Source organism: Mauremys mutica, chromosome 1 (genome assembly GCF_020497125.1).
Source record: "Mauremys mutica isolate MM-2020 ecotype Southern chromosome 1, ASM2049712v1, whole genome shotgun sequence".
Taxonomy (NCBI): Eukaryota; Metazoa; Chordata; order Testudines; family Geoemydidae; genus Mauremys; species Mauremys mutica.
The window spans coordinates 368,213,845-368,238,758 of NC_059072.1; the positions used below are offsets into that span (position 1 = coordinate 368,213,845).

The 24,914-nt window shown below is 47.3% G+C and overlaps 2 protein-coding genes across 2 annotated transcripts; both read left to right on the forward strand.

Moving 5' to 3' along the window:
* Window positions 1-7,771: 7,771 nt before the first annotated feature.
* LOC123376994 (olfactory receptor 52R1-like) lies at window positions 7,772-8,737 on the forward strand. The gene has a single exon (XM_045029330.1). The coding sequence runs from the start codon at window positions 7,772-7,774 to the stop codon at window positions 8,735-8,737; it is 966 nt and encodes a 321-aa protein (XP_044885265.1).
* Window positions 8,738-23,469: 14,732 nt separating this feature from the next.
* On the forward strand, window positions 23,470-24,414 carry LOC123362925 (olfactory receptor 52K2-like). The gene has a single exon (XM_045003492.1). It carries the CDS (start codon window positions 23,470-23,472, stop codon window positions 24,412-24,414), a length of 945 nt encoding a protein of 314 aa, XP_044859427.1.
* Window positions 24,415-24,914: the final 500 nt, after the last annotated feature.

Consider the following 24,914-nt stretch of genomic DNA (forward strand, 5'->3'; position numbering starts at 1 on the left):
TCATGAGCATGTGGCAGAGTCCCCCTTAGTGCACTGGAGGCTGCTTCTGACACAAGCCAGCAGAATCTGAGCCCTCCTGGACTAAAACTGAGGGGAATGGGTGGATCACTGAGATCTCAGTCGGCACAAAGCTCACTCCACCCTTCAGACCCCCTGCACATACTTCAGGAGGTAAGGACCGTGCTATCACCCACCTCTTCAGTTTTGTTTGAGCGGGTCTCCAAGAGGGTGTTCCCTTCCCTCCTCTCACCCCAGGCCCTCTGGACTTTTTCATTGGGCCCCTGTTCCCTGAGTCCCCAGGACCCTTTCATAAACCACACGGGTAGCATGACTTGCAGCCAGTTCATTTCAGAACCACACCAAGGGAATAACTTTACATGAACGTGCTCTTCGTGCTTCACTTCCTCACCCTCATGCCCCATCCCAATACCAACTGTTGGGACATACTAACACCTAGGGAGGGTGAGGAACCCTGGCGGGCCATACTGTACTCCACCCCGGTCCCACAGCCTGCTGGGGATATCAGTTGGTGGTTTCTTCATGGGGCCCTGTACACGGGCGTGTACCTGGCATGGTTCACTCTCATCCCCTATGCCTGCCACTTTTGTGGCCTGAGGGAGACCCTGGTCCATGCATAGCTAGAATGTGCCAGGTTTCAGCCCCTATTGCAGCTAATCCAGAATCTCCTGTTGAAGTTCTGGCTGCACTTTTTCTCAAACCTTATCATATACATACACCCTGCCTGTGGCCCCACGAAGCCATGAGACCTCCTCATCAACCTCCTCCTGGTGATTGCCAAAGTAGCCAACTCCAACATCAGGAGAAGGATGCTGGATGGGGAGGTGCTCGGCAATTGTGGGGCCTATTTATGTTCCTCCCTTGGTTCACACATCAGGGCAGAGTTCCTCTGGGTGGCATCCACTGCCTCCCTAGGCAGCTTTGAGGAGCAATGGGGACTGTCTGGGGTTCTATGCTCAGTGCCCCCTTCTGCACCCATGGCTTTAAACTTAAGACCCCCCCATTCCTGATCCTGTTGTTTATTAGTTTTCCCCCCAACGTCAGTTGAGTCCTGGGTTCAGTGTCTCCTCCCTCAAGTTCAGAGGAGGGACCTTTAGATGGAACCCTCCTCCTGGAACTTCAGTAAGTATAAGATTGATCAATATTTAAAGGAATTAGGTGTTAGACATAAATCAGAGAAGCTGAAACGTTGAAAGCCTGTAGATTGAGGCCTGCAAGTCTTTAGCTTAGCTGCTGGGAGAAGAAAGATCCCAACCCTCCAGGAAAGGGGTGGTGAAGGTTTCAGTGCTGGGAGGGGGGAACACTAGAAAGCCCAGTATGGGGTGGTTGATTTTTCGCATGGGCATAACCCTGCCCTGGAGTTGGGAAGCAGCTCCACAGCGGGTAGCCAAAATGCAAAGTACCCTTACATCCTCACCTCAGCAGATCCTGGCACACCAAGACCCCAAAGATGACCTTAAACAGAGACCCCACTGACGGGGACACTGGGGGGAAAGGAAAACCAGGAACTAAACACACGGGAAGGTTCAGGGAAGAGCTGAAAGACACTTTGGGTATTGAACAAACCAAGCTGTTCAAGCATAGATGTGGTCTAATAAAAATACTTGGAAACACCCACCTGTGAGAAAAGATTTTGTGTTATTGTTCAATCTCATGATGGAAAGCTTGTTGCCAGTGGTAAACCTTATCAGAAAGAGTTTGGTACTGATGGTAAATCCTATGAAAAGGGGTAACGTGTAATTTTGGGAGAAAGCTTTTGGACACGCTAGGAGTAGTAAACAAGAAGCCCTGTGGGGATACTGCTTCCCAGCTCACAGGCTCAAAGCTTGTCACAGCAGGGAAACCATAATAAACCTGGTCAGCTGTGCAGGGGGGAAACTGAGGCACAGCATCTCATGGTATTGATGAATATCTGTATTGAGTTATTGCCAGCTGGAAAAGCACAATGGTTAACAATGCTGCACATCACAGATGCAAAGGGATGTTTTCTATTGACACGGTACCTATTAAAAGGTACCCAGAGACTTACAAGAACACCTGTGGGTAACACCACAATATTTGGGACACTTCTGAGTTGTACGGTGAAAATCTAAAAACTGCTTGGGCACACTGCCTCTGTGTTAGTCAGTGACCAATAATCCGGCAGTAAACTAACGGGTGAGGTTTGAGGTCTATGCCCCAAAGCTACACCCTGGCATCACTATATTTACCATAGTGAATCCTGAGATAAAAACGTCTTCCCTTGCCCAGCCATTCGGTCCCTAGTCTGTAGCAGTGCATGGGATTCTGCCGTCCTAAGTGCAGGACTCTGCACTTGTCCTTGTTGAACCTCATCAGATTTCTTTGGGCCCAATCCTCTAATTTGTCTAGGTCCCTCTGTATCCTATCCCTACCTTCCAGCGTATCAACCACTCCTCCCAGTTTAGTGTCATCTGCAAACTTGCTAAGGGTGCAGTCCACACCGTCCTCCAGATCGTTAATGAAGATATTGAACAAAACCGGCCCCAGCACCGACCCTTGGGGTACTCCACTTGATACCGGCTGCCAACTAGACATGAAACCATTGATCACTACCCATTGAGCCCGACCATCTAGCCAGTTTTCTATCCACCTTACTGTCCATTCATCCAGCCCATACTTCTTTAACTTGCTGGCAAGAATACTGTGGGAGACTGTATCAAAAGCTTTGCTAAAGTCCAGTAATACCACATAATTTCTATACATTGGTGACCTAAACTGGATAGAATTCTCTAGCAAAAGACTATAAAGGTGGCTGCATCTTTTCCATTTTGTCTTCATTCCTGCTTAGAATCATAGAAGACTACGGTTGGAAGAGACCTCTGGAGGTCATCTAGTACAACCCCCTGCTCAAAGCAGGATCAACCCCAACTAAATCATCCAAGCCAGGCCTTTGTCAAGGATGGAGATTCCACCACCTGCCTAGGTAACCCATTCCGGTGCTTCACCAACCTCCTAGTGCTTCTTGTCTTCGTTCCTGTTTCTTACTTCTGGAATATCCTTTCCAAAAATGAAGCTCTGAACAAAGGACTGAATGACCTATCCAAGCTGTGGATCTCTTCCAGAGGGACTTTCAAGACAGCAAATGCACCAGTACTGCTAAGAACCTGATACATGGACTTTGAACCTTTGTATGTATGTGACTCTTTGACCATTTAATCTCTCTCTTGTTCTTTCCTTTTTTCTTTATTATAAACCTGGATTGACTGTCTGCATGGTATTTTGGGTAAGATCCAAACCCATACTGACCTGGTGAGGTGGCTGAATAGATATGTGGAGAGAGTTGGCAACAGGCTTCGTTGCAAGGATAGGTTCCTGGGTTAATGTTTTTGTTGTGTGGTGTCTGGTTGAGAGGCTGAGGGAACTGGGGTTATTTATTCTGCAGGAGAGAAGAATGAGGGGGGATTTGATAGCTGCTATCAACTACCTGAAAGAGGGTTCCAAAGAGGATGGACCTAGACTGTTCTCAGTGGTACCTGATGACAGAACAAGGAGTAATGGTCTCGAGTTGCAGTGGGAGAGGTTTAGGTTGGATATTAGGAAAAACTTTTTCATTCAGAGAGTGGTGAAGTATTGGAATGAGTTACCTAGGGAAGTGGTGGAATCTCCTTCCTTAGAGGTTTTTAAGGTCAGGCTTGACAAAGCCCTGGCTGGGATGATTTAGTTGGGAATTGGTCCTGCTTTGAACAGGGGGTTGGACTAGATACCTCCTGAGGTCCCTTCCAACCCTGATATTCTATGATTCTATGGTTGCTGGTGAGTATTTGCTTCAGGTTGGGGGCTGCCTGTAAGTAAGGACTGGCCTCAGAGTTTGTATGGCAACACATATTTTTTCATGTTCTCTGTATATGTATATATAACTTCCCACTGTATTTTCCACTGCATACATCCGATGAAATGGGCTTTAGCCCATGAAATCTTATGCTCAAATAAATTTGTTAGTCTCTAAGGTGCCACAAAAACTCCTGTTCTTTTTGCTGATACAGACTAACACTCTGAAACCTATTATATTAAGGAACAATCATAGAATCATAGAATATTAGGATTGGAAGAGACCTCAGGAAGTCATCTAGTCCAATCACCTACTCAAAGCAGGACCAACACCAGCTAAATCAAGCAAGGCCTTAAAAACTTCTAAGGATGGAGGTTCCATCACCTCCCTAGGGAACCCATTCCAGTGCTTCATCACCCTCCTAGTGAAATAGTGTTTCCTAATATCCAACCTAAACCTCCCCACTGCAACTTGAGACCATTGCTCCTTGTTCTGTCACCTGCCACCACTGAGAACAGCTGAGCTCCATCCTCTTTGAAACCCCCCTTCAGGTAGTTGAAGGCTGCTATCAAATCCCACCTCACTCTTCTCTAATGCAGACTAAATAACCCCAGTTCCCTCAGCCTCTCCTCAGAAGTCATGTGCTCCAGCCCCCTAATCATTTTTGTTGCTTTCCACTGGACTCTTTCCAATTTGTCCACATCCCTTCTGTAGTGAGGGGACCAAAACTGGATGCAATAATCTAGGTATGTTCTCACCAGTGCCGAATAGAGGGGAATAATCACATCCCTCAATCTGCTGGCATTGCTCCTACTAATACAGCCCAATATGCCGGTGGCCTTCTTCTCAACAAGAGCACACTGCTGACTCATATCCAGCTTCTCGTCCACTGTAATCCCCAGGTCCTTTTCTGCAGAACTGCTGCTTAGCCAGTCGGTTCCCAGCATGTAGCAGTGCATGGGATTCTTGCATCCTAAGTGCAGGTCTCTGCACTTGTTCTTGTTGAACCTCATCAGATTTCTTTGGCCCAATTCTTCAATTTGTCTAGGTCACTCTGGACTATATCCCTACCCTCCAGAGTGTCTACTTCTTCCCGCATCTTAGTGTCATTTGCTAACTTGCTGAGGGTGCAATTCATCCCATTATCAAGATCATCAATGAAGATGTTGAACAAAACCAGCCCCAGGACTTACCCCTGGGTATTCCGCTTGATATGGGCTGCCAGCTAGGCATTGAGCCATTGATCACTACCTATAGAGCCCGACAATCTAGCCAGCTTTCTATCCACCTTATAGTCTATTCATCCAATCCATACTTCTTTAACTTGCTGGCAAGAATACTGTGGAAGACTGTATCAAAAGCTTTGCTAAAGTCAAGATATATCACATCCACCACTTTCCATATCCACAGAGCCAGTTATCTCATCACAGAAGGCAGTCAGGTTGGTCAGACATGACTTGCCCTCCCTGAATCAATGTTGACTGTTCCTGATCACCTTCCTCTCATCCAAGTGCTTCAAAATGGATTCCTTAAGGGCGTCCTCCATGATTTTGCCAGGGACTGAAGTGAGGCTGACCAGTCTGTAGTTCTCTGGGTTCTTTTTCTTCCCTTTTTTAAATATGGGCACTATATTTGCCTTTTCCCAATCATCCAGCACCTCCTCCTGTACCCGAACCCAAAGTAGGTGTTATATAATTGTAACTTGAGGATTAACAGGTTCTTGTCCCAAGATCAGGCCCAGTATGATTATTGTCAAATTATCATATAATTTGGGAACCCCAGTGTGCACAGATGCAACACTCACACAATAGGAAATCCCTCTCTATATAAATATATGAGTTATTAATAATTTAGCAAAGTTATACACACACTTAAACTCAACAAGGCAAATAGAGATAGTACAGAAAGTACATTTGGATGTCCACACTTACACCAGTATCTTTCATACTTAACCATTATTATTCCTATCACCATTATTGTCCTCATCTTCCCTGGTGGTCATCATTCTGGCCTCTCCCAAGGTCTATATGTTTCCAACCTATCTGATGCTGCAATGACCAATTCATATCCAATAGAGGTCCTTATTTGTATTTCCTCCCTTTAAGGTGTCCATTTTGTATAGCTTAGTATATGTATGATGTTACGCTATTAGCATAGACATCAATTTGCTGGCATGGAACCTTTGCAGTTGGAGGTTCTGTCCAGAACCTTCCGGATGCTGGTGTCAGCGATGTTCTGTGGGTGGCTGATGTCAGTATTCTGATCGAAGTTCCCCCTCTGGTATGCCACTGTCCGTTTCCTATAACTTATGAGATACTTACATTTATCTATGCCAACGGTTATAGGCCTCAGGCCTCACACTATCTACTAAAGCCAAATCTTACAGGATAAAAGCCTGTAGCTTCCTTGCATTACTACTAAATATAATAAAGCAGGATAACAAAGCAATGAATATAATACAGGTAAGCTGGCCCACTAGGCTACACCCCGATTGCCACGAGTTTTCAAAGATAACTCTGTAACCACATTAACCAACTCCCGCAGTGCCCTTGGGTGCATTAGATCTGGTCTCAGGGACTTGTGCATATCCAGCCCTTGCTAGCTGCAATTCCAATTGTGTCTTGGCCTTCCTGATTAGACTCGTTCATTCTCTAGCAATGTTTTTATATTCCTCCATAAGAACATATGTCCTAGTCATATGTCTAAGTCTCCACTTCTTTTAGGCTTCCTTTTTGAGTTTAAGCTCATTGAAGATTTCACCGTTAAGCCAAGGTCGCCTTCCATAGTTGCTACTCTTTCTGCACATCGGGATGGTTTGTTCCTGCACCCACAAGAAGGCTTCTTTAAAATACAGCCAGCTCTCCTGGACTCCTTTCCCCCGTATATTAGCCACCCAGGAGATCCTGTCCATCAGTTCCCTAAGGGAGTAAAAGTCTGCTTTTCTAAAGTCCAGGATCTGTAGTTTGCTCCTCTCCTTTCTTCCTTTTGTCAGGATCCTGAATTCAACCATATCATGGTCACTGCTGCCTAGATTGCCACCCACTTCTGCTTTCCCTTCCAAATTTTCCCTGTTTGTGAGCAGCAGGTCAAGAGGAGTATGGTCCCTAGTTGGTTCCTCCAGCACTTGTACCAGGAAGTTGTCCCAAACACTCTCCAAAAGCTTCCTGGATTGTCTGTGCATTGCTGTATTGCTCTCTTTATTGAAGTCCCCATTAGAACCAGGGACTGTGATTTGGAAATTTCAGTTAGTTGTCTGAAGAAAATTTCGTCTACCTCATCTTTCTGATCCGGGGGTCTCAGGCACACGCCCACCATGACATTACCCTGGTTGCTCTCACCTCTAAACTTAACCCAAAGACTCTCAACAGGCTTTTCTCCAGTTTCATACTGTAGCTCTAAGCAAGCATTCCCCTTTCTTACATACAATGCAACTCCTCCACATTTCTTCCCATGCCTGTCTTTCCTGAACAGTTTGTACCAAACCATGACAGTGCTCCAGTCATGTGAACTGCCCTAGCAAGTTTCTGTTATTCCAATCGTATCATAATCCTTGATTGTGCCAGAACTTCCAATTCTTCCTGCTTGTTTCCCAGGCTACTTGCGTTCGTGTACATGCACCTAAGATAACTAGCCAATTGCTATTTTCTCAGTATGACTCAGGAGGCTTCTCCACTTCCATCATAAAATATAGAATTGCTATTAGTAGGGTCAGTTCATAATTTATTTAGCTGAATAATAAAAATGTAATTTTTCAATGTGTGAAGTGCAATCAATCTGTTTAATTTATGAACTTCCCCGCACATAGTTCATATAATGTCTAATATTAAAATTGCCTCTCCATCCAGGCATTTGTACTGTGACCATCACTCTTGATCCTGGGCACATAAACAAAGTGAGGGAAACATACGGTACATCCAGGAGACACCGTTCTGCCTCAGAGTTGGACACCTTCTCCCTTATTCCATGTTAGATTTCAACACAACCGACTTCACCAACCCCTCCACCTTCATCCTGCTGGGCATTCCTGGCCTGGAGGCAGCCCATGTCTGGATCTCCATCCCCTTCTGTACCATGTACGCCATAGCCATCTTGGGAAACTTCACCATCCCCTTCATTGTGAAGAGGGAGCCGAGCCTCCATAGGCCCATGTACTATTTCCTCTGCATGCTGGTTGTCACCGACCTGGTCCTGTCAACATTCACCCTGCCCAAAATGCTGAGCATCTTCTGGTTCAATTCCAAGGAGATCAATTTCAGTGCCTGCCTCACCCAGATGTACTACAAGCGTACCCAGCACTACATTCACTGCTTCTTAGTAACGGAGTCTGGGATCGTCATGGCCATGGCTCTTGATCGTTATGTGGCCATCTGTGATCCCCTGAGACATTCAGTCATCCTGACAAACTCCATAGTGGTCAAGATTGGCATGGGCGTGCTGCTGCGTGGCAGCATTCTCGTGCTTCCCTATATTCTAGTGGCAAGGCAGTGGCCATATTGCAGAACCAACATCATACCCCACTCATACTGCGAGCACATGGCCGTGGTGAAACTGGCCTGTGCCGAAATCCATGTCAGTAATTACTACAGCCTCTCTGTGGTATTCTGTGTATTTGGTCTGGATCCATTTTTTATTGCTGTGTCCTATACCCAGATCCTCCGGGCCATATTCAGCCTCCCCACAAAGGACGCCCGGCTCAAGACTTTTGGGACCTGCATCTCCCACCTCTGTGCCATCTTAGCCTTCTACATCCCATGTCTTTTCTCTGCCCTCATGTACCGGTTTGGCAAGAATATGGCCTCGCGTTTCCACATTATCATTGCCAGCATTTACCTTCTGATTCCCCCCATGTTAAACCCCATCATCTACGGGGTGAGGACCAAACAGATCCAGGACAGGCTGCTGCGGCTCTTTACTCATAAAGGGACCTAAAGTTTTAACCTGGTGCCCTGGCTCTCAGACCGAGCTCTGTGCAGAGCTGGCTGGTGATGTGCTGCTGGGCCCTTTCACCTGAACCACTGACTGGACAGTCAAAGAGACATTGAACCCTTTGCTGGCCTTACTGGGCTGTCTCAGGGTGACAAAGTAGAGAATTCGTTTGTGTAGAGCTCATTAACTCATAGGGCTTCCACCTTTCGTATTGCTGGTAACTAGACCCCTGATGTCCTGCCCCTTGCCCGTCCTCTTCCCTCACAGCCCAGCCTCCTTCTCCCCCTATTCTCTCCCTATTGCCCCAAGACCCTGACCCTATTACTCTGTACAATTCCCAAGGGAAGAGACCATCCTGTGGATTATCTGCTTTGATTTCAGCTCCCTTTTTTCCTCCTGGGAGCCTGTAGCAGGCAGAGTTCCTGCCATGGGGATGTGCTGGGAGCTCTTTTCCCTGTTCCAGGCCTCGGGGGCAGGGCAAGGGATCAGATTTGATGGTAGAAGGAGAACAGCTGAGAGAGGCTGTAGGATAATCCCCTGTGCTAGCTGGGATACCTGGGAGGGTGGGTTGTCGGGCAGAACCTGGGGTGGGTTCTGTAGCTCACAGGGAGGGAGATAAATGACACATCTGCCATTAGCCGGCTACTCACACACATACACGGCACCTTATCTTGAACTCCAGGGCATCCATTGCCCAGGGCCGGAAGCTGAACAGTGAAGCTGAGTCTAACGTATGCTCTGTGTGACGCTTTTAGTTACTACATCTAGAAGCTCTGTAGCTAGGCTGCCAGGCAGCGCTATCCCCATGTCACGGACCAACTAAGCCACACAGAGGTTAAGTGATTTTCCCAAGGCCACACAATGAGTCAGTGGCAGAGCTGAGAATAAAGAGTCCTGACCAAAAGCCAAAAGGGAAAAGGAGCCAATTGGGACCCAGATTGGAGACAGTCAGTCATGGCCAGGCTCAGCCCTATCAAAATGCTGCCCGGGAAGGGAGCAGGCAGTCTGTGCTAGGCCTTTGATAGGGGAAAGTCTGTCTCCAGAGCTGGGAGGCTGGCACGACAGAGAGTGCAGTGCTGGGCCGGCCTGGGGGAGCAGAAGGGAGCTCCAGCCTGGTTTCTGCCAAGCCGCAGGCCCTGAGGGAAAGGGCCTAGCCAGTGCGAGGGGCCGAAGGGGAAGTGGCCCAGGGACATGGACAGGGAGAGGGAGAGAAGGAGGGCAGGATGGCTGCCACTAGAGGGTCCCTGGGTTGCAACCCAGAGTAGTGGGCGGGCCTAGGTCCCCCTCCCTTCCCCCTTGCCTTACACCCGGCCGATGGGAGTAGCTGTCATGGGCTGCAACATCCCCCTGCCAAGAGGGGTGTGACTTTGGGGGTGCAGTTGCCCACATTGGCTGGGGTGCAGAGAGACGGCTGATTGACACCCCCCCTCCCGGAAGGGGGTGAGGATGGACTATGGGGCACTGCCGGAGGAGAGTGGCTCGAAGAGAAAGCCACGAGCTGGAGAGCGATGTGGGCTCAGATGCCAACCCAAGGGAAGACAACGGCGGGACACCACCAAGAGAGGGCGCTCCACCGGACTGAGCTAATTCTTAAGGATGACCAGCAGGAGGCGCTGCGGTGGTGAGTCCCAACCCTGTCTCCCACACCGTCACCTGGAAAGTGGGAGAATCAGAGTCAAATCCCTGCTCCATTGAATGTTTATTAGTACAAGAGCTCCAGCTGGAGCAGGAGCGGCTCTAGACATTTTGCCGCCCCAAACATGGAGGGTCCGCTGGTCCTCCAAGCGCGTGCCTGCAGGAGGTCCGCCGAAGCTGTGGGACCAGCGGACCCTCTGCAGGCAAGCCGCCGAAGGCACCCTGCCTGCCGCCCTCGCGGTGACCAGCAGAGCAGCCCCCGCGGCTTGCTGCCCCAGGCACGCGCTTGGAGCACTGGTGCCTAGAGCCGCCCCTGAGCTGGAGATACTGAGAGCCCAACCCAGAATAGCCATTTGCCTGGTACTCAGGGCACTCACATGGGTTGTGGAAGTCCTCCGTTTATGTCTCTTCTGCAAATCAGCTAGAGCAGAGATTTTGGATCTGGGTCTCCCACATATCTCTCGAGTCTCTCACAAGAAAGCGCTGACGCACCTGGCTCCAGGAGAAGGTTCACAGCTGTCAATCCCACATGGAAATAGTCACCTTTCTCCAGCCACTCAGCCAGGCCCCTAGAGACACGCAGTGGGAGTTAGGTGCTTAAGGACCTTTCTGAACCACTAGAAAACCTCTTGTTGAATGATTCCTCATGAGGTGTCCTTGCTGAGCTCTGTTGGTGGTTCACCCGGGATCCCACTGTTGTTGGGCTTGTCGAGCTGGCACACAGGAACACACGGAGAATGGAGTATTGGTTATGAGATTACCGGTTATTGTAGCAGGGACTTAGCCAAAAGTGAAAGCAAAGCTGTATCACTCGTTCACCTCCCCCACATCCCGAGGAGTGATCCTGAGGTGTCTTTGTGTTTCCCCTTTATTGTAAGCATTAGCCCTCCCCCTACCCAGGCAGGCAGTTCTGGCCTTGGTGTTGGCTCAATAATTACCCTCTAATTACCCTGCTAAATTCTTCACCCCTGTTTGTATTTACCTTAGCTTATGCCCACTGCTGTCTTATTAGGGCTCCTAGCAAGCGCTTCAGCTGTTTATGTCAGTGCACTCCTGCAAGCTTGTGGTTTGGGGGTTTTCCACGTGTGTCACAGATCGTCTCTTCCAACATTTTACCAGACAGACTCGATGAAGCCTAGAGATAACTCCCCACAAGATCTATCAGTTAGCCAGTTCTCACTGCATCTAATGAGTGCTCTAGTGACACTGGCTAGGTCTAGTTTGGTAATCTTAATGCCACGTGGTACTAGGACAAACAGATTGCAGTGGTGTAAAGCTATTCCATCACCCCAGTTCCCTTTATCACCCACATTTGTGATTCCCTAAAACAATCATGAACTGTAGTACTCCTTCAATTTCTTATTTTCTAAATATATTTTTCCATTATTATGCCCAGGACCGATGTCAAGCTAACCACCTTCAATATCTAAAGTCATCCCTTTTTGAATACTTTCAGAACCTTTGAATACTTTAGACCTTAGCAGTCTATCAGCCTTCTGCGATATCCCCAGTTCTCTAATATTTATTAAAAATGACCTTCACCGGTGCACTCCCACTGACATAACACTGTCCACACTGGTGCTTTTTACCAGTGAAACATTTGTTGGTCAAGGGAGTGGTTTTTTCGCACCCTGACCAACAAAAGTTTTACAGACAAATGTTCTAGTGTAGGCAAAGCTTGAAGACCTTTGACTTCTTGGGGGCTTTCAGTTGTTCCATCTCCAGGATGGCTCCTTCCTTCTTTCACCACAGCCCTGTTACCTCTGCCCTCTCCTCTGGTCTCCTCCCTGGTACCAGGGGTTCTCGGGAATTTATAAGATGGAGGCTCAGTCTGCACTGGAAGGAGGGAGGCGTGAGTAGAACTAAAGCAGAGTTACAAAAGCTAACGGAGAGCCCTGCACTCCCAGCTGTGTGTCTGGTGCAGCCACCACTCAATGGCAGGTTCTCGCTTGGCCCTGAACATGACTCTGCTCTTAAGGGCCCAGGACACACTTCTAACTGCCAGGGCAGGGCTGTGCATTTCCGCTGTCTCACTCCCACCCAGCAGCCTATGGAACCACCCAGTCTCAGTGCTGTTACTCCCCCATCTTCCTGCATACTCCTTTTCTGGTTGGTTACACACAGTAGCTGTGTCTTCAATAAGCTCCTTGGTACAGGGTGTGACAATGTGGACTCTGGTGGGACACTACTGAGAGTATTGATTCAGGACAAACTGCTTGGAGCAGGGCAGTCACTGCCCAAGGCTGGGTTCCTTCACTACTAAGGCACCAAACCAGCCGAACAGAGAGGACTTCGGTTTAACCCAACTACCGAACCAGAAGTTAAATAAGCAATTCCCTCAGACACTCCAGTTTTCCAGTATCACCACCAGCACCACTCCTTATGGGGATGAATGGTTATGAACAACAATACCCAAGTAAAAGAAAAAAAAAAGTTTGTCCCGATCCCAATGGACCAAACCCCAGACCCAGGTCAATATATAATTCAGATTTCACCAACAAATCACGCTGTTGCCAGTCCTTTAGAATATAATATCTAATATCTAAAGATTTATTCATAAAAAGAAAGAAATATAGATGAGAGTTAAAATAGATTAAATGGAAACAAATACATACAACAATTGCAAAGTTCTTAGTCCAGGCTTGTTTCAGGCTTGATGGGATTACTGCTGATTTAAACCAATCAAGTCTCTGGAGTACAAACATCTCAGCTTGGATGGGTCCTTCAGTCCTTTGTTCAGAGCTTCAGTTTGTAGTAGAGTTCCTCCAGAGGTCAGAAGCAGGATAGAAGACAAAATGGATGGGTTTCAAGGGCCTTTTATATCCTCTGCCAGGTGGAAGCATGCCTTTGTTCTTACTGTGGAAAATCACAGCAGCAAGATGGAGTTTGGAGTCACATGGGCAAGTCACATATCCATGCATGACTCAGTTTGCAGGTAGAGCAGCCATTGCTCACATGCTATCTTGAACGTTCCCAGGAAGGCTCCTCAGATGTGAATGGGAGTCTCCCAAATTCCAGTGTCAGTTAAGTGTTTCTTGACTGGGCACTTACCCAGAATAGTCTCTTCTCAAGAAGCTGATCAAACGCTTCACTCATGCTACTCAGAATCAAACACATTGAGATACAAGTACATAGCCAATATTCATAACTTCAGATACAAACATGATACATACTTACAGACAGCATCATCCTAACCAGCAAATTACAACTTTTCCACAGACACCTCCTTTGTAGAATATTTGGGGTAACTATGGGATCTTGGTTGCAACAATGGTCTATACAATCACAGTTCCTGTCAATGACGTCACACAGGGACTGTTTCTCCTGTGTGCGCGAAGGCCCCAGCACAATGGGCCCAGAACTGCAGTGGGGCCTCTGGAGGCTTCCACAACACAAATAATTATCATAAATAATAAACACGATAATCCACACAAGTAGGGGCCTAGGTCTCACCACCCTTCATTGCTTTTAGCTACAGATTAGGTCAATCCATGCTTGGCAGCTACAGAGTGTTAGTCACTTGAATACAGGAGGAAATCTCCCCCTGTTCAGCTCAGAGAGGAGAATTTGTTCAGTCTCATAACAGTGTTTAAAACCCAGGTGCTCCACATTAGAGAAATACCCCCAACTAGACAGATGATCTGGCTGAGAGCTCAGCAGTGGAAATCCAAGCGCCCTCCACCACGGCAGTCCTGGAAAGTCTGACTCAGCCTGGAACATTTGATTTCAATTCCACCTGGGAGAGACTGGGAAGAAATGATCCGAGAAGAAGAGAACAAATCCAGTGCAAACAGTAGTCCAGTCTCTATCCCGCCCAGAGGGCCCCATTTGTTTCAGGGCAGCTTTGTGGGGGAGGGACACTCCACCCATAGGAACAGTCTGTTGCTGTTGCTTTTACTAAGCTGGTTCCCCGATTGTGACCCCGGTGGTTGTGATGTGTTGGTTGGTCTCTCAGTGGGAGTGGAAGAGGAGCCTCAGAGGGCACACCTCACAGGAGCGGGGAGCTCGCTGTACTAAGATGAGGCCCTGAAACATAAACCCTTGTATAAGAGGCCCAGTATGAGGCCTGAGGCCTGAATTAAAGTTATGGTCAAAACTTTGCTAACATAAAGCAAAGTTAATCTGTGAGCCATAGGCAGGCCCTGCTCACAGAAGCTGGCAAGAAGAAGGTAACAAGGAACAGGCCGACCCATCTTAAAGACAGGGTCAAAAGGACAATATGATGGATAGACTGGTTTGTTCGAACCACTATGTACGAGGAGAGAGGCAGCACCCCAACATGCAGAGGGGTTGTACCTCAATCCGTCAGGAGTGATGTGTTCCTTGTTTGTACTTGTGTATAAAAATGCATCCCTGGGGCAGTGTCTTTATCCAGCCTAGGGGGCAATGGAGAGTCCCGCCAATGACTGAGCCGGTTCATTGTCAGGGAGCAGAACTGTAGATATCTGATCCGGGGAGCTAGAGACTGTGTTTTGTTTGACAATAAATCTGGCCAGGTGCTTTCGTATCTTATGGAAGTCTGTGGTCATTGGGAGTTCTCTCAGGGTCTTCTGGGTCAGCTCTCTATGCAGAGCTGGGGCAGTATGCAGAGGAAACATACGTACGTAGCCAACAGTTATCAACATTGGATAGAGCAGATCATCACACCGGCGACATCTGACAACACTCACAAACCTCAGCTAGTTCTGAAAACTTCAGTTTCACCTTGACAGGATGGCGAAGGCTCAGGCTCCCTCTTTCAGCCTTTCCTCTGCAACCCACCCAACAAACAGTCCATGCAAGAGCGGGAGTCCATTTACCTCTTGGCATGAGAGAGGGACCGTGATTAGGGGAGGGAAGTCAGGACTGCTGGGTTCTGTCTGTCATCCTGCCATTCAAGATCTATGTGACCTTGACCGATCACGTTTCCCTCTGCCTCAGTTTACTTATCTGTATAATGGGGATATGTTCATACTGACATACTGACGTTCCTGAGTCTTTCTGAAATCCTTCAATGAAAGGTGCTTCACAGCATGATGATAGTTACTGAGGAGAATTACTAATCTCTGATATCTTAGCAATAACTCTGTGTGCCTGCAGAGTGTTTGTGTCTCCCCTCAGGCATCTGTCTCCAGATCTATCTGTCTATTATCTACCCCTCCATCCTGGGTATTTACAGACTATTAGACTCTATGGCTCAGGACAGAGCCCAAGAGTTCTCAACTCCCTTTGGGAAGGTCCCTTAATTACTGTTTACTCCTAAAGCTGGATAATTAGCACAGAAGCACAGACCAGCTGGTCTCCAGCCTGTTTGCATCCAGATGCTGCTTCTCCCTTTGGAGGCTGAGCAAACCCCCCTGAGACTGCACAAAGCTATGTTATAAACTGTGCACACCCCTGTGTCAGCTCTCGGCGTAGGACGCTGCTGCAGATACTGGAATGAGAGACACGGCTACCTGAGAGTGATTCCCAGGGAAGACACGTCCGTCTCAGCATTCACAGGTACCATCTTTTGCTGAGGAGCTCACCTCCTTGAGAAACTTAGTGCAACGTGGGAATGATGGGATAGACAGTAAGTTTGTGATACTTTCTGCCCTGCATAGCCAGTAAACATCTTAGGGCCATTGCCACAGTGCATGAGTGTGCTCCAGTATTTTCTATGCACACCTGTCCGCCCCAGCTGATGGCTTCCTACCCAAGGTGAATGCATGTTTCCCAGTGGCCCGTGGATCCTCCAGGAGAAAGGTTTTAGTAGATGTATAATACACAAGCTGAATTCTGGGGCTCTGCCCATAGTTTGCTCAGGCCCCACTGAGGCAAAACTCCCCTTGGAACAAGAAGTGAGTAAAGCCCTTAAGAGCCAGCTGTGTGTTAATGTACAGAGACTGTCACCTCCTCCTCTTGCGTTTCAGGGTTCTAGTTGTTAAGTGGGGGGAGGTGGCTGGGGTACCTGACTTTTATCTGCTGGAAAACATGCAGGTGGAAATGGTCCTCACTGGAATAACATGGCCAAGACATTGTTTCCTAACTCCTAACTTATGTCTGAAACATTCAAAAACAAATCCACCCAGCGTAGGAAATTTCACTCTGAACACTTAAAGTTTGAAAAATTTACATCCAACTGAAAATGAGGTCTTCTTATTGAAGATCTCAGACAGCTTTAACTAAAGATAGTCCCACCAGTGCCACCTACAATGGCAAATCTATTTGTGAATTCCATTCAGCTAAGCACTTCACTCCAATAATGTCTGTGGCAAGGAGTTCCACAGGCCAACTGTGGATTACATAAACAATTTCCTTTTATCAGTGTTACATGTTCAGACTTTCAAGGGAACTGAATTACCACAGCAAATATAAATGCCTGGACTGCTTTCTTTATCGATAGATTCACAGAGTTTAAGGTAAGAAGGGACAGGTAAAAGGATGTTGTCCCTCTGGCCAGGAGGGATTTCATAGTACTATATACAGAAAGGTGGTTACACTTCCCTTTACATTTATGAGATGCACCCCACCCCGCCCAATCACAGGTAGTGTTGGACAGTCGGTTCCACACTGGCTGTGATTTCTTCCTGGAGAAAACAGAGTTAATAAGACACATGCACCTCTAGATACCCTACTGACTATGTACAAACTAACAATACTTTCCACATTTCAAGGACAATTTTAACCAGTTTATTCTGGGAAACTTTCACAGGAGAGTGCATCAGCCACTTTGTTAGAAGCTCCCGAAATGTGTTGTATTTCAAAATCAAAATCTTGGAGAGTTAAACTCCACCAAAGAAGTTTTTTGTTATTGTCCTTGATGGTGTGAAACCACTTCAGCGCAGCATGGTTGGTTTGTAGCTGGAAACGCTATCCCCAAACGTATGGGCGTAGCTTTTCCAGCACATACACAATGGTGTAGCATTCCTTTTCGCTGATTGACCAGTGGATTTCCCTCTCAAACTGTTTTTTGCTGAGAAACACGACAGGATGGAATTCTTGATCCGGACCTTCCTGCATTAAAATTGCTCCCACACCATGCTCGAACGCATCTGTGGTTACTAGGAACGGTTTGTCGAAGTCTGGGGCCCTTAGCACAGGGTCAGATATGAATGTCGCCTTAAGCTGGTTAAAGGCCTTCTGACACTCATCAGTCTACTGAACTGCATTTGGCTGTGTCTTTCTGGTCAGGTCTGTCAGTGGGGCAGCGATTTGGCTGTAGTGTGGTACAAATCACCTGTAATATCTGGCCATGCCTCAGAAGGATTGGACCTGTTTCTTTGACTTTGGGACAGGACAATTTTGAATAGCATCCACTTTGGCCTGTAGGGGATTTATCGTTCCTTAACCCACGTGGTTTCCAAGGTAAGTCACTATGTTTAGGTCTATTTGACACTTTGTAGCCTTAACAGTTAATCCTGCCTCCCTTATGTGCTTGAAGACTTTCTGTAGATGCTCCAGGTGTTCTGCCCATGAATCAGGAAAGATGGACACATCGTCAAGGTAGGCAACTGCAGATTCTCCCAATCCCGCTAGGAGACCATCTACAAGTATTTGGAAGGTGGCAGGTACATTTCACAGCCTGAAAGGGAGCACATTAAATTCATACACCCCTGCATGGGTGATGAAGGGTGACCTTTCCTTGGTGGGTTCATCTAGCGGTACTTGCCAGTACCCCTTGGTTAAGTCTAAGGTAGAGATGAATTGGGCACATCCCAGTTTCTCCAATAGCTCATCTGTGCATGGCATTGGATAGTTGTCTGGGCAAGTTACAGCATTTAGTTTACAATAGTCCATGCAAAAGTGTATCTCCCCTTCTGATTTGGGAACTAGAACCACTGGAGGTGCCCATGCACTGTTAGAGAAGAGGATTACCTCCATCTGTAGTATGTCCTGGATCTCTTGTTCTTGTTTGGCTTGAGGAGACACCCAGTAGGGTTGGGCTCTAATTGGGTGGAGCATTACCTCTGTCAATGGAGTTGTCATAGGTTTCACCCCCACTATGAACCTTAGAGTATAGATGTGGGGACCTGCATGTGTATCTCCTAAGCTTAATGTTTGAGTAATTTGGAAAACTCTGTCTTCCCCCCAAAAAACCTTCCCCTCCCTGGGTAGCCTTGAGAGACTCCTCCACCAATTCCCTGGTGAACACTGATACAAACCCCTTGGATCTTAAAACAAGGAAGAATTACTCATTCCCCCTCCCTTTTCCCCCCACCAATCCCTGGTGAGTCCAGATCCAATTCCCTTGGATCTTAAAAACAAGGAAAAATCAATCAGGTTCTTAAAAAAGAAGGCTTTTAATTAAATAAAAGAAAGGTCAAATGAAAAAAAAACCTCTGGGAGACAGCATACAAGCTGATCTCACAGACAGCAGATTCAGAACACAGAGGATGTTCCAAATTTGATTATTCCCCTAGTGCCAAGACAAGTTACAAAAAGAAAATAAACATAAACCTATTTATTTCCTTCCTTCTTACTCACTACTCTGATAAGATGAGCTTTTCTACTCCGGTTGAAACTGAAACTGACTCTAAACAAAGGAAACGTCCCTCCATCCTTTTGAAACATCTTGTTCCACCATTGGTTCCTCTGGTCAGGTGTTAGCTAGGCTAGATGAACTTCTAAATCCTTTACAGGTAAAAGAGGCATTAACCTTTAACTATCTGTTTATGAGAGGAGTGGTATGCCCATTCGGTCCGTCCTGGGGTGGCTGAGAACATTGGCGGGAAGCTAGTGCACAGTCCCTTGATCTGCTGTTGCTGCATACGTCCAAGGATCATGGAGAGGTTCACCTCTTCCACACCACCGTCACTTTTTCCTTCATAGTAGACACTTTCAGGCCACTCAGCATCATTTCCTCCCTGGGCTGTAAACTGAAAAACCTTTAACTTTCTGGAATAGAAAGGCTTTAGAGAGTTAACACGATACACTTTAGGCTTGAGGTTTGAGGTGGGGGATGCTATGAGGTAGTTAAGAGCTCCCAGGCACTCTTGGACCGTGAATGGTCCTTCCCACAACACTTCCATCTTATGGGCCTGTTGTGCCTTCAAGATCATGACCTGGTCCCCTACTTTGCAGGAACAATCTCTGGCATGTTTATCATACCAGACTTTTTGCTCTTCCTGACCATCTTGTAGGTTTTCTGTAGCAAGGGTTAAAGAGTGTCAGAGGTTGCTTACAAAGTCTAGAATGTTAGTTCCTGGAGAAGGCGTAAACCCCTCCCATTGCTGCTTCACCAACTGTAATGACCCCTTAACCTCGCGGCCATACACAAGTTCAAATGGTGAAAACCCTAAACTGGGATGTGGTACAGCCCTATAGGCAAAGAGAAACTGCTGCAACACTAGGACCCAATCATTGGAGGGTTCATTCACGAATTTCCGTATCATGGCCCCCAAAGTTCCATTAATCACCAGGCCATTGGTTTGATGGTGGTAAGGGGTGACACCAAGTGGTTCACCTCATGAATTTTCCACAGGCTCCTCATGGTCCCTGCCAGGAAATTAGTTCCTGAATCTGTAAGGATGTCGGAGGGCCAATCTACCCTGGCAAAAATGTCTGTTAATGCCTGGCACACACTTTTAGCCCTGGTGTTGCTTGGAGCTACTGCTTCTGTCCATTGGGTAGCAAAATCCATGAAAATCAGTACGTACAGTTTTCCTCTGAGTGTCTTTTTTGGAAAAAAACCCTGAATATCCACAGCTACTCACTGAAATAGGACCTTAATTATGGGGAGTGGCTGGAGGGGAGCTTTGACCTGGTCTTGGGGTTTTCCCACTCGTTGGCACACCTCACAAGACCGGACATAGGTAGAAACATCCTCGCCCCTTCGATCCCAGTGGAATGACTTCCCCAAACCGTCTTTGGTCCTGTTCACCCCAGCATGGCCACTAGGATGATTGTGGGCTAAGCTCAAGAGCTTTACCCGGTACTTAGTTGGAACTATCAACTGTCTCTGAGGATGCCAGTCTTCCTGGTGCCCACCATAAAGAGTTTCCATGTATAAAAGTCCTTGTTCTATAACAAACCGGGATCGGTTAGAAGAGCTGAGAGGCGGTGGGCTGCTCCGTGCCACCGTCCAAGCTCCCTGGAGGCTTTCATCTGCTTCCTGCTTGGCCTGGAACTGTTCCCTTGATCCTGGAGACATCACTTCCTCACTGGATTGTGGACCAGGGCTTGGTCCCTCTGAAAGTGATGTAGGTGATGGGGTTGTTTCTGTTGACTGTGAACCACTCTCTGCTGGTGCACAATGTGGTATTTCAGGATCTGGCTGAGCCTCTTGTGTAGGGTTATCTGCTGCTGCTGCCAGTGCAGGCCTGCTGGTGCCCCTGGTGTTGAAGTTGTAGATGGGCTTGCAAGCGCTGGATCAGTGCTGGGCATGGTGGAAGGCTCAGGAACAAGGAGAGGTTTCAAAGCTTGCTTAGTCTGGCTGTGGGTGACCATTCCGATTCTCTTGGCCAGCTTCACATGGTTGGCCAAGTCTTGCCCCAGTAGCATAGGAATGGGATAATCTTCTTAGATTGCAAAAAGTCCACTTTCCTGACCAGCCTTTGTACTGCACAGGCAACTTGGCTGTAGGCAAGTTTAGAGAGTTTGACTTGAAGGGTTGAATTGTCACTTGGGCCTCTGGGTTGATGAATTTGGGGTCCACGAAGGATTGGTGGAGAGCTGACACTTGTGGTCAGTAGAAATGCTGTACCCAAGGCAGGCCCTTTCAAAATTTTCTAAGAAGGCCTCAGTATCATCACCTGCCTTGTAGGTGGGGAACTTTCTGGGATGGGAAGCGGTACCTGGAGAAGGATTGCCAGGGTTGTCTGGTACATTCTGCTTAGCTCTTGCCTTCTCTAACTCCAGTTCATGCTGCCTCTCTTTTTATTGTAACTCCAGGACTCTCTTGTGGGCAGCTTCCTGTGCCTTCATTTCTAGTTGTTTTAATTCGATCAGTCTCTCATGTTCGTTCTCTTTCTCTTTTGCTGCCAGTCTAGACAGCTCTGGTTTATTAGCTGTGTCACTGGTCATCATTTTCCTGCTTTTTGTACTTAACCTAGCCTACCGCGAGAGCTAGAAAGGGGAAAAAAACTAGCTTGTGAATTCCCTTATAGAAAGTTACCTACCCTGCCCTCAGGCAGAGACAAAAATCTCCAGCTGCTCACAGGTTAAAAACATCCCTTTGTTACCAGGACCTGATACCTCTGCCTCCAGGCAAAGAGAGAGAAGATCTCTTTCTGCTTTCTAAACGGCCAAAAAGGAAAAAAAAATCCTTTTAAATTTCTACTGGGCTTTTGGTTCAAAATGATCCCACCACTCTGCCACCATGTCAGGGTTCCCTCCCCACTCGGAACTTTAGGGTACAGACGTGGGGGCCCGCTTGAAGACCCTCTGAGCTTATATCTACCAGCTTAGGTTAAAGACTCCCCAAGGCACAAATTCTTTCTTATACCTTGGATTAGGTAATGCTGCCACCACCAAGTGATTTCAACAAACATTTAGGGAGGGCCACTTGGAGCCCCACCTTCCACAAATATCCCCCCAAATCCCTACAACCCCTTTCTTTGGCAGGCTTGAGAATAAAATCTTCACCAATTGGTACAGGTGAACACAGACCCAAACCCTTGGATCTTAAAAGATGAAAAATCAATCAGGTTCTGAAAAGATGAATGTTAATTAAAGAAAAGGTAAAAGAATCACCGCTGTAAAATTGGGATAGTAAATACTTTACAGAATAACAAAAGACTCAAGAACATAGAGGATCTCCCCTCTTGACAAAACCTCCCTCTAGACAAGACCTCCCTCTAGACAAGGATAATCACAAGCCAAAATAAAAAGAAGCTAACGGATTCCTTCACTAGTACTTACTAATTCTAATGGAGTTGGATTGCCTGCCTTCTTGATCTGTCTCCGGCAAACTCACAGAACAGATAGACAAAGAACAGACAAAACAAAGCCTTTCCCCCCTCCTTTTGGTCAGGTGCCAGCCAGGTTACCTGAGCTTCTTAACCCTTTACAGGTAAAAGGATTTTGTCCCTCTGGCCAGGAGGGATTTTACAGTACTGCATACAGAAAGGTGGTTACCTTTCCCTTTATATTTATGACAACACTTCTGGAAAATCAGGGTGTTGCTAGATATTAAAAGAGGAACTGAAATCATTAACACCCAAGAATGTCTTCCCTTGGGGTTCAATTTAAATTTTACAAAGCAAACAGAAGGTCCTGCGTTTAGCACAGAAGACTCGACAAGCCCAAAATAAAGCAATAAACCTGATCACGTCTAACTAAACATTTCCTGTTCTACTTGCTTATCTGTAGTTCCAAATGAGTAATTTTTAGGTATAAATGCTGATGGTTTTTCATATCCGGCCCAGTCTTTACAGCATACCTGCTGCTCTCTGTCTCTCCAGCCGAGAGAAAACAACAACCCTCACAAAGACGGGAAGTTTTTTCTCAATTTTCCAAGTTTCTAGTCTTCCCATTGGCTCTTTTGGCCAGGTGCCAACTCACTTCCTCTTATCTAAGCATTTCAGTGAGACGCCGTCACTCTTTACAGGCAAGGCAAGTAGAGAACAGCTACTAAGAGGGATTTTCACAGCTAACTGACTGGCTGGGTGAGTGTTCATAAAAGGGGTTCTACCCCCCATCATGTACCATGGCAAGTGTTTGCACTGAGTTGTTCTCAATGACGCCCATGTCTTTTCCGTGGGGTGCATCTAGCTGGGATGTCCCCCCCCCCCCGCCCCCCGGAGCATGGATTGGCAAAAGTTTGTGGGTTTTTTCCCATTCTCAGGTTTTAAGCAACCAGTTGAATGGTCAACTCCCTACAGCATGCACTCCCTAACCTGGCTTTCATTGCATTAAGGAACAACGATGGATAACCAGTACCCAAAGTCATGTTTCCTGCTATTGCCTATTAAGCTTTACCTCACCACAACATGTAGGAATTGTTGAGCAATCTGCTTCACCAACAAGAACAGTCTACAGTAGTGCATGTAGTGTCTCAAATTCACATTGTCTCTCCATCCAGGCATTTGTACTACGACCATCACCCTTGACCCTGGGCACATACAGGAAGTCAGGAGAACATACAGTGCATGCAGGAAACACCATTCTACCTCAGAGTTGGACACCTTCACTCTGACTCCATGTCAAATTCCAACACAACCGACTTCACTAACCCCTCCACCTTCATCCTGCAGGGTATTCCTGGCCTGGAGGCAGCCCATGTATGGATCTCCATCCCCTTCTGTGCCATGTTCATCATAGCCATCTTGGGGAACTTTGCCATCCTGTTAATTGTGAAGATGGAGCCAAGCCTCCATGGGCCCATGTACTATTTCCTCTGCATGCTGGCCAGCACTGACCTGGTCCTGTCTACATCCATCATACCCAAAATGCTGGCAATCTTCTGGTTCAATTCCCGGGAGATAGATTTCAGTGCCTGCCTCACCCAGATGTACTTCGCTGGCTGCTTCTCATTGATGGAGTCCGGGATCATTGTGACCATGGGTTTTGATCGCTACGTGGCCATCTGCCATCCCCTGAGACATTCCACCATCCTGACAATCCCCGTGGTGGCCAAGATGGGCCTGGCTGTGGTGCTGCGCAGTGGCATGCTTGTACTGCCCTATCCCTTCCTGGTAAGACAGTGGCGATACTGCAGAACCAACATCATCCCCGAGCCATTCTGCGCACACATGGGTGTGGTGAAGCTGGCCTGTGGCGACACCCAGGTCAGCAGTTACTATGGTCTCTTTGTGTTATTGTGTGTAATGGGTCTGGATGGGATTTTTATCACTGTGTCCTATATCCAGATCCTCAGGGCCATCTTCAGCCTCCCCACAAAGGAAGCCCGGCTCAAGACTTTTGGAACCTGCGTCTCCCACCTCTGTGTCATCTTAACCTTTTACATCCCAGGTCTCTTCTCCTCCCTCACATACCGTTTTGGAAAGAATGTGCCCCTGCATTTCCATGTTCTTATTGGCAACATGAACCTACTGATGCCACCCATGCTACACCCCATCATCTATGGGGTGAGGACCAAAGAGATCCGGGACAGGCTGCTCTGGTTCATTACTCATAAGGCATGATTTAGTTGGGAATTGGTTCTGCTTTGAGCAGGGGGTTGGACTAGATGACCCCTGATGTCCCTTCCAACCCTGATATTCTATTATTCTATGATTCTAACTAAAGTTTTCTCCTGGTGCTCTGGTTCTGAGACTGAGCTCCGTGAAGCACTTGAAAGGACATTAAATCCTTTCCTGACCTTCCTGTGCTGTGTCAGCATGACAAACTGGGGAATCGGACTGTATAGACCTCATTAATTCTTAGCAGTTAGAAAGGTGGCAACAAATTGGACCCTGAGACCTTGCTGGGCTCCCTCTATTCTGGGGCTGGACTGGGAGCTGCTGAAGCCTGAATAAGGGGCCTGCCTGTTGGTATGATGTGGCCCCAGCTGAGGAGGTGCAGGTTAATGACCCCAAACCTCCCCCTTGCCCTGCAGGAACCAGACACAGTCCAATCCCTTTCTTGGTTGGACTTTCTAGTCCAAAACCAGGTATCTGACAACCCTGCATGGCATCCAGAGAAA